The sequence below is a fragment of the Anser cygnoides genome, chromosome 2 (assembly GCF_040182565.1).
Source record: "Anser cygnoides isolate HZ-2024a breed goose chromosome 2, Taihu_goose_T2T_genome, whole genome shotgun sequence".
NCBI classification, from domain to species: domain Eukaryota; kingdom Metazoa; phylum Chordata; class Aves; order Anseriformes; family Anatidae; genus Anser; species Anser cygnoides.
In genome coordinates, this window is record NC_089874.1 from 133,802,034 (window position 1) to 133,812,160 (window position 10,127).

At 40.9% G+C, this 10,127-nt stretch overlaps 1 protein-coding gene across 1 annotated transcript; it reads right to left on the reverse strand.

Moving 5' to 3' along the window:
- Positions 1-4,690: 4,690 nt before the first annotated feature.
- On the reverse strand, positions 4,691-8,945 carry LOC106030657 (myelin P2 protein). The gene is made up of 4 exons (XM_013172552.3): positions 8,775-8,945; positions 6,870-7,042; positions 6,509-6,610; positions 4,691-4,946 (listed from the first exon to the last, which is right to left on the reverse strand). Exons 1-4 carry the CDS (start codon positions 8,845-8,847, stop codon positions 4,896-4,898), a joined length of 399 nt encoding a protein of 132 aa, XP_013028006.1. The 5' UTR covers positions 8,848-8,945; the 3' UTR covers positions 4,691-4,895.
- Between the last annotated feature and the right edge of the window lie 1,182 nt (positions 8,946-10,127).

Here is a 10,127-nt window from a genome sequence, read left to right on the forward strand (position 1 = left end):
ATTAGGGGCCTTCGGTGTTTTGTCTTGAAGTTTCAAATTACTTCGTAGTTCCACTGTTAGTAGAGAGGGAAGGTTTGTGAGAGAATTAACATTCCTTTTAAACGATTTTCCCCGCACAAGTTTACAGGCTACAAAACTCTGAACACTAAATGGTACAAAGTATGAGAAGGTGGCATAAAGCTGTACAAAGCTGTGCCCCTCTGCTAGGAGTTTCTGAACACAAGGTGAATGAGTGCTCCACCGTCACTGTCTCAGATTTTCATATCCACACGGGAGAGCTTCCAAGTAATACATGCACGTATATTTTAGCTTTTAGTTCTGGAAATTCATCCTAAGAGCTGAGAGATAAATGATATTATTGTTGGCATGTTCAGTAGTGTACAGTAGCTAGATACAGTAAATATTTTTTCTTCCCATTAATTATGTCTACAGATTTCCTAAAGAAACCTAAAACTCAGTCAGACATGATACAGGCTGTGCTTTATCTGGCTTGTCACACAGCTCCACTACAGACATCTCCTGTAGCTTTAGCCCTGACAGTGAGCATATTTATAAGCTCGAAGAACAGGATCAATAATTTGCAGTGTTTTTGACCCTGTTGCTCACAGAGATGCCTGTGAGGAAGCATTGTCCACAAGGAAGTGCCTCAGAAGGTAGATGTATTCACTTGGAAGTAAATTGAAAACCCTTTTTCCCTCCCTTACACATCTCACACATAGTATGATCAATATTGATGATAACATTATATCAAATAATTTGAAAAATAGTTTTAATCTAACTAGTTTTAATTAGTACTCTACTGAGTACCTGAAAATAGATCAAGCTGTAATCCAATCACTACACCCTTCCTCATCCCTGAGTCATGGCATTCCTCCAAGTTTTAGTTCTTAAATACTCATAGCATCTGAGAAATAGTATTTACATATTGATTTCCTTCCCAAAAGGTGAGAAAAGTATAATCTCTTTTGAAAATACTATATGAACAGTGTCTACTTTACATATCTTTCTCTTTTTAGTGTCTCAGGGAGTGAGTTACTCCTAATGTTGTTGCGCCCTTTAGTCCAAATAACATCATTTTATTGTGTTTCCTATCTGCAGCACAATGGCCAATAGCCAATCACAATGTTCCGCACCAAAATGGCAAGGATATGCTCTAATTACCTCCCTAACAAAGACCTTGATTACATCTAAATTCCAGGATTTCTGAAGGCGATTTTTCATGGCATCAGCCTATTTGTTTCTGACTGATTACCCCTTCAGCGCTGCTAACCTTTCACTCCTTTTTCCACAGACATCAACAGAACATCTTTAATGCAAAACAAAAATTAGGGAAGGTAACAACATTTTAAAAGACAGAGCTGAGCAATTTCTATACAGCAAAGTGCTTATCAGCCTAACATATTTTTTTTCTCTATGAAAAAAATATGTAGTGAGGACTTGCTACGAAGCTCAATGGCTTTAACAACTCCGCGTAATTCCCCTCCCCAAATCTCTGCCATTTCTAGAACTGCTCAGCTGCATGTTTGCTGCCTAATGAAATTGTCCCAATAGGTGACCAGGTTTCTGTGTGTCTGAAATAGCACCACAGGCCATGTGCTGGCCCAGGATGGCTGTGAATTTGCTTTGCAAGAATACAGTTGTCCCCAGACCCGCCACCTATCTGAACGCAATGAAAACAGTCAAGAAAAATTTACAGTTACTACCTGGGACATCAACAAGGACAAAGACTCCCTTGCTTGAGAGTCAGTGGCCTTTCCTCTCTTCCCTGTTCCTCTCTGCATAGAAAAGACTAGGCTGTGGGTTACAGTATCACAGATTTAGCGTTGTGTCACCCAGAGATGTTTTCTATCACAAACAGTTGAATTCTGCCCAGTCTAAGGCAATGGCTGCAGTACCCACAGGGCAGATGCAGCTTTATTTGCTTGCAGTGGTCTCTGTAGCAAGGAGAGGATGAATGACCCATGCAGGTGTTTCCCACTGGGATGCGGGGGGACGTAGGGGAAGCGAGGTGTGGCAGTGCCTTACAGCACTCACAGAAGGACTGAACGACAGGAGAAGGGAGTGTCTGTGGCCCTCTGAAATCAGCCAGGATTTTCATTATATGGGGTCATTGCACTAGATAGAGCTGATTGGTTTAAATGATGCTGTTCTTATGCCAGCATCAGGCTACTTTTATTTCTAGATTAAGCAGCGGGGAAATGGCCAATGGACTCATTTGCCATTGTGAAAGCACCGTTCAAGATATAGGCATCGTACTGCAGTTCAGACATTAATTCTATGAGTATCTGGCCCATGTAAAATGTTTAGGAAAGAAAAACTGATTTAATGTAAGACACAAAATAGACCTTCAGACTACACCGTTCATATTCACCCTAATTTCTTTTGGAGACTCTGAGGACTGCTCTATGGACTCCAGTATCCCAAAGCACTCCACTTCTGAGCCGATTTGTACCACCTGCCTTATTGTTTTTGCCTTCAACACTATCAGTTCTGTTGCAGTTTTCCTGTTTTGGAAAGTCCCCAGCTCACATGACATTTTGAAGTGACCTTTGTATAGCGTGAAAGTGCCAAATACTAGGATACTAATAGCATATCTGCATTTCATTAGGAATTTTAAAGCTACTATTATTTTAATCCCAAAACTCTGGAAAATCAAATGCAATTAAAAAATCCATACAGAGAAGATGAGAGAGAGAGATTGTGTCACAGAAAAGGACAAGACAGTAAAGAAATGAATGAGGACTAGGTGAACCATCGTTTTTTTTCCCCAGTGCTGGAAAAAACACATTTTGTACCAAAGTGAATGTTTATTTCCTTTTCTTGAGGATATAAAAAGCTGAAAACTGATATTTTGTTGGATAGGAAAATATTCCGTTTAACCTCAGAGAAGCATTTGCAGGTTGCTGCAGGAAAAGCAAAGAAAATAACAAGCTTGTTTGAAGCAGTCACTGTGCCTTTGCTTGCATATCAGGGCTGGAGAAGAACTGGGCCAGGGTGGGCAGCTCCAGCAGCCTTCCTGGGACTGTGCTACACTGCAAGGGGAGGGTATGAGGTAGCTACTGTGCAAAAAATGCAGATTCATAAAAATGTAGTGCAAAAAAATCAGGCCATCACATACCCTGCAGATTCTGAGCTGTAAGAAATGCATTTTTCAGATCTCTGTTAAGAGTCTAGGAGAATAAACAAGAAATTCATGTGCAGTAGCAGTTCATGTTGTAGGGCTGGTTTTACGGAAGCCTGGCGCATTGTCTTGAGTTAAAATATGTGATTACAATCTGCTTGCAAACGATAATACAAGGGGAGCACTTTGCTTACAGTCCTTGTTACAGACACCAGGGAAATAGAGTGACAGAAATTCTGACACTCGCAAATGTGAATTTTAATATCAAGACTAAAGATGGGGAATTTGTTCCCCTCTCACCCCCCATTTAGGTTAGAGACCAGCATAAATTTGTCCATAAATCCCCGGCCTTCTCTCATAGCTCATATTTTCTAGGATCCATCCTGTTTGCTTTCTGGCAGCTGCCACCAGTTAGTCTGCTCCTATATAAAAGTATGTCCCAAGCTGGATCCAGTCTGTAGTTTTTCCAAGGATGTGTAGAGAAGAAAGGCGACCTTTACATTTTGCATTTACTTATGTCATTCTCTTAATTTTCTGCTTAGCCACACCAACTCAGATTCCGACATTCAGGATCTCACTTAGCATTGAGAATTCATGTTCGTGACTGTAAAACCAGTATGAGAAAGTTCATATTAGCACTGCAGCTCCCAACAAGCCAAAATAAACACATGAGGCTATCACAGTTATTTTGACCCATAAGAGAAGGCAGGGAGAGTCCTGCATGATGGCATGGAGGCAGTGACAAGGGATGAAATACTCCTCTTATGTAGTTGGGTGCTGTGGTATTACTGAATACCAGCCAATGGAAGCAAAAAATAATAAGCTGCTACAATGGCTTTTTATTAAGTAGATTGTCTGGTTTTTCCTTAGTTAAAAGCACAGAGTAACTGCAATGGGAAGAATGAACGGCTTAGCTACTCAGCCAGGCTTAGCAGCAAATTCTACCCTTAAAATCTCCTTTGTGTGCTTAACATTAAACCCATGCATAAAAACTGTGCTAGAAGCAGGGTGGATTGCTCAGTGTTTTACGAAATGAAGCCCTCTAGCATTTAGATTTCTGGAGTTCATTCATACCTGCTCCACACGTTGTTTCACAGCTCATGAGCTATTTGGCAGAGAAGCATTATCCTGATAATTTTTTTTTTTTGTCCCGATACTTTTTTTCCTGCAATAGCTGTTTTCTTCCAAGTAATGTCAGGATATAAAAAAGTGATACCAAAAAGAGTATAAGCATTTTGGGATGAAAATAAAATAAAGGTGCAGTAAAACTATTAGGCTGAATCAATAAATCATCTTGCAAGTCAAAAATTCCTGTGGTAAAGATGATTTTCCCTGTAGGAACTACTCAGCAATAAAATCATTTTCAGGAAAGTAGTACTGCAGCCATGAGATGAGAAATTTTACACATACCAAGGAAGCAGTGTTAGCCCTCTCCCAGAGGCAGATCGGTTGTATTTTAGTATTTTACGCATGAATGCTCTGACCATTTACACAGACAGGAACAACAGAAAAGATGGGCATCATCCAAGAAAGAAAACTTAAATCATTCATGTGCAGACAAACACTCCATTTCTTGTGTTGAGAAGCTTTTATTGAGTCACCACAATACTTTGGATTAGTCACACTATGGCTCTGGAATATCAAATTATAATGCAGTCATTTTCCCGATAAAAGTAAATAAGAAAATAAAGAAGCACAGTGCATGAGGCTTTGGTCACTGAACTAAGGTGAGTTTTAAGAGCCAGTCCCAGTCCGGTGCAGGGAGGGAGTTTCTTCACACTCTTTGGTAGACTCTAGTGCAGACAACCCCTTTCATGGCGCACTCCTAAGGCACAAAAGAGAAGATCAACATAAGGGCCTCGCAAGCAGCAGGTGTGCTGAGGTCAGTGAAAATCCAGATCTCATCTTTTAAAATCTGTATTATTTTTAGGGCAAACAGCAAAGTTATAGTTATGTCGCAATAAGAGTGGTTTCTGTTCTAACAGCATCAGAATTAATTAAGCATCGTATAATGACAAATAGATTGCAAAATTAGGCTCAGCTTCCAGAAACAAATTTACCTTCCTTATTATTACTGGTTTGACAGAAATGTCAGCACTGCCTAGTGTATCATACCATGGCTCATGAACGCTTTCAATTTTACAAACATTTTTTTGTGGAAGTAGAAGCAGCCTTTGTAGTTCAGAGGTCAGGCTTCTGGCCTACAAAACTTTGCACTCTTGAGTCACAACATGTTTCTCCTGACCTTCTCACCCTGGTGGCTCTCAGCGGCTCCTTATTACTCACAGCCACCAGGCAAGTGCGACAGAGGTGACAGGACATGAGACAGACATCATCGGCCTGCAGAAAATAAGGCCTCCTCCACACTCCTAGCTTAGACCAGGGGCAGGGCTCAGGGCACTGGTAGTAAAGGGACCCAACCTCTGCTCAACACTTTAAAGATGTTTACGTAATTGGAAAAATTGACGCAGAAATGCAGCCACAATAAGATGTGAAGGCAAATAACTCTTCCAAATGTAAGAAAACTTAAAATAAAATGCAGTCTGAACAAGCGAGCATGTAAAGGCCTAGTGCTGCTGTTAGTGAATAAATTGCCCAAGCTAGTTTAGGTCCACTTTTTAAAAACTTAAATGAACAAAATAATTGTCTTCATTCAGAATTGAAATCTTAATTCCCTGAAATGTATTATGACACTGGCTTGGCTCCCCTGTGGCTTTTACGTGGCTGCTACAGAAAGGTAGGTTAAATGGAGAGTGAGGAAAGTCACCGTTCCCCAGCCTCCGTGAAGGACGTGGTCCTCTCAATGCTGAGGGCCCTTCAGAGGAGTCATTTGGACCTGCTGGCCCCACTGCACATCAACGTCACCGGCAGGATTAGGCACAGAGGTCCAGCTTTCATGCAATTAAACCTCCAGCACCTGCTGAGTGAGCTGGGTGTGCTCAAAACAAAAAAGCAAAGAGAAGTGTGAACTAACTTGCACTGGTGGAAATAAATGTATGAAAAGGTGTGAAATCACTTTTCTAAGGTGGACAGGCTCCATTCTGAAGATGGAAGAAAAAGAGACAGTACAGGGACAGAAGTATCCAGCCTGCAAAATTCTTTTTACATTTTACAGGTTTCTGCTCTTTGAAAGCCACATTTGTTTTAAGAATAATCTTGAGATCAGTAAATATGATCTCAAATCATGGCAGCGCTTCCAGTATAATCACTTTAATGACAATTTGCTGTTATGGGACAATATTTATTTCCTTCCAGCTTGTTTCCCTTTTTCTCCATCCTTATTTATCTCATAAGCCAAAATTGATAGTCTGCTTAGACAGAAGTAAACTGAAGACTCCATTCTTCTGCCATCCAGCAGCGTACAAGAAGCAAGAGCCTGGTACTTACCACCACCATTTTCCCATCAACCAGTCTTCTCTTTATTGTGGTTTCTTTGCCGTTCCACTTCTGCACTTGCACCAATGACCCTTTCTCCAAGGTTACAACACTCTATAAAGGCCAAGAGAAAAGTTTCAAACTGTAGTCCAAGCTTTGCAGGTTAGGGTAGCAATTCACTTTATGTTCAGCAAGATCCATGTTCTCTGGTATCAATAAACATTACCATTGGTGTCAGCACCATACTATTGCTTCTTTCATTGCTTTTCTTGAATAGCTTAGAAATTTCTTAGTGCACTAATAGGATAGGAAAAACTCCTCCTGGTTCTCTTCTAGGATATCAGAACTACTCAGAGATCATCAGCCCCCTTACCTTAACTTTCCGGTCATCTGCTGTCGTTTCATCAAACTGCTGGCCCAGTTTGAAAGAGATCTCTGTATTTTTGAAGGTGCTTTCAGTTCTGATGTTTACTATGTCCCCTTTCATACTGATGATCACATCAGGCTTTGCTAAGCCACCTAGTTTCCGGGTAGCTAAGCCCACTCCTAGAAATCAGAAACATAACCGTCATTACTTTCAATACTTAAAGGGGTCTTATAAAAAAAGATAGAGAAGGACTCTTTACTCAGGAAGATAATGATAGGACAAGGGGGAATGGTCTTAAACTAAAAGAGGACAGATTTAGACTAGGCATTAGGAGGAAATTCTTCACTGTAAGGGTAGTGAGGCACTAGCACAGGTTTCCCAGAGATGTTGTGGATGCCTCATCCCTGCTAGTATTCAAAGCCAGGATGAATGAGGCCTTGGCCCATCTGATCTAGTGGATGACATCCCTGCCTATGGCAGGAGGGTTGGAGTTAGATGATCTTTAAGGTCCCTTACAACCTAAGCCATTCTATGATTCTATGATTCTACATTATAGGAAGCTAGAAACCCACTATCATTTCATAAAACTTCAGTGGAAAAATGAGGAACACTTTCTTCCTGAATACTATAATGCTTGCTTCTGATGGCACACTGATTCTTCATATGTGGAAGCGCTGTGTTCAGAGGCAGCCCCAGCTGACAGTGTGCACCTCCAGCAAGAAATAAAGATGTACATGAGCGTATCTCAGAAACTAGTGTACATTTAGCTAAGAAGAAACATAGGAGCTTACTAATGTGCATGTGCTTTTATAGAGATAGAATGGGTAGAAGAAATCAGAAAAAGGGACTATTTCTCATAAAATCTTGATGAATTCCTTTTAAAATAAAAATTATTGAATAATATGAGAACCTGAACTTTTCTTAACCAGTTGCATGGAAGAAACTGGATTCTGAACTGCCAATGTGCTGTATTTATGAAAGCATCAAATACGCTGGGCAATTCCTAGGTTGCTACTAAGACCCCTTAAGGATCTTAACATTTAAACCTCAGTGAAAAGGACAAGTAAACATATAAGTAATGATTTATTGCTGTTTTATAAAAACGGAAAGGGGATAGCTACAGTTAGTTCATTTGTTAATGCTGTGCTATGCGCCAATGAAAACATCCATACCAAAGGAGATAATGTTATCGGTAAATTATAATACTATCTGCAGTAATTATTCAATGCTGAAACATTTCTGTTCAGGTCTTCAGAAAAATGTCTGTAGCTGGACTTGCATCCCACTTTTACGCTGGTTAATTAATTAACTGAAGTTCTTTTGTTACTCAGTTTAACATTTCAAATAAGGGGAATTAGTGTCTCAGTGGATCATTTATACAGCAAAAGAAATGTTCTAACTGACTGTCTGTGCACTTGCTATCCAGGAATGAAGCCAGCATTAGAATAAAACACAATGCCTAATTTGTTACATTTCTGGCATTCCTCAGTAACAGATAGATTCATTCATAGGATTGAGACCTCTGAAACCAAAGTGTCATGAGACATCAGCTCCATTATATATTGTAAATTATCACAAGTCATGAGCTTAACAGTGGAATGAAGAGAAACATAAAACAATGCTGCATCTCCTTAGATCCTTCTCATTACAGACAAACAGAATAGATCAGGTCAGTTCAGTTAGACAGAGGTAAATTTATAACAGTAATTCAGCACCTGCCTTTCTTTTTTTCCATTTTAGTAAATGCTGAAGTAAATACATGAAAGTATGCTAGAAAAATAATTAAAGTGCCTGTGCGGCAAGGAAGAAGACAGCATGCATGAACAAAGCATAAGACCAAGAAGAGACATTCCCAAATGACATTTATTAAATAAATAAAAATTTTAAAAAGTAGGACACAACATCTCTCACCTAGTTCTTTCATATAGTCATCAAAATTTTCACTGGAGACGAGTTTCCAGGTTCCCACAAATCGGTTACACATCCTGTTGGCTTCGTGAGGCAGTGGTCCTGAAGAGAGAGGCAGCGGCTACAGAAGCTCTTGGTGGGAGTCAGAGAGATTGTGTGCCCGGCTCAGACCTCATTTGCCTCCTTTTAAAGATGCCCGGTCCCTGTAATGGTCAGGATGGGCCAATAGGAGAGGCAGGGCCAGGGCAAGACAATGTGCACCTTGTCCAAGGCAGCCGTGTCAGTACCAAGGCTCCGGGTGACGCCTGCCTTGGCTTCCTCCACTGAATAGATCAGGACAGTGAGGTGCACATGGGGAATGGGATGTGAGGCTATCCCTGCAGCCATGGAGCAGTTTGGGGACTGCAGGGGGGCTGGAGCCACGTGGAGATGCCAAGCACAAGAGTAATGTATCCCCATGAAATCCAACTCTGACTGTCCTCCCAACACCATTCTGCTGCTATCACCATTACTACTGCTGTCACCTCTAGGACAGGTAAATCAAAACCACATGGGTTTAGGGTAAGAACTGTTGAGAACCTGCTATACACATTTTTTTTTCTTGTTTTATGACTCATCACAGAATGGATTTGTGTATTTTATCCTTTGCAGACAGAATGGGATGCATCTGTCCTTTTTTCTGCCTTTGCATCAGAGCAATGATCCCAAACTGTTGGTTCTTCCCTAAGTATACCCCAGGAGGCACCACAAAGAGAAGAAGCGGCCAAGCTTCACTGTCTCCCTTCTTCCACAAATAAAGGCAGGTTCTGAAGATTGGTGCATTCATGGAGCTCAGCTCTAAAGGGCTTATCCTGAGTTCAAAGCTACTTGGTGAGAGGTGAGCAGTCTTATTGGCTTGGGAAGAAGGCATATACTGTTCTCTTTTTGCCTCTCTGCACCCGCATAGTTAGTTTTTGTAGACTTAAATGCAAATGTAAGCCAGTGCAGCCTTGGCCTTGCATTCAAATGTCTCTTACTGTCATGAGATTTCTTCAGGTTTCCCTGCTGGCATGAAGGGCAATGGCTGTTTCTGTGCCATGTGAAGCAGAGAGGGATGCTCAGGCCAAACATCGTCTGCCTTCAGATGAGGAGACAAAAAATCTGCCACAGAAATATCTTCTTCCAGTGGTGGTATTGCATGGTTTAGAATGTGTCTGTGTACCTCTGTTATTACATGTATTACCTAAAATTTCACAGAATCACAGGTCTGGGAAACATGTGCCAGTAAAGAAATTCTTCCAGATGTTCAGAGGGAATGTTTCAGTTTTTGCCCGTTGCTTCTTGTGCTTTCCCTGGGCACCACTGAAAAGAACTTGG

Bases quoted from the DNA above. Each gene is read 5' to 3' on its own strand.
- LOC106030657 (XM_013172552.3), bottom strand. From the start codon at position 8,847: ATGTGTAACCGATTTGTGGGAACCTGGAAACTCGTCTCCAGTGAAAAT. The intron at 6,611-6,869 runs GTAAGGGGGCTG...TGGCCTTTATAG, and splicing joins CAGATGACCGGAAAGTTAAG to AGTGTTGTAACCTTGGAGAA. The intron at 4,947-6,508 runs GTAAGTACCAGG...TTTGTGCCTTAG, and splicing joins TTGATGGGAAAATGGTGGTG to GAGTGCGCCATGAAAGGGGT.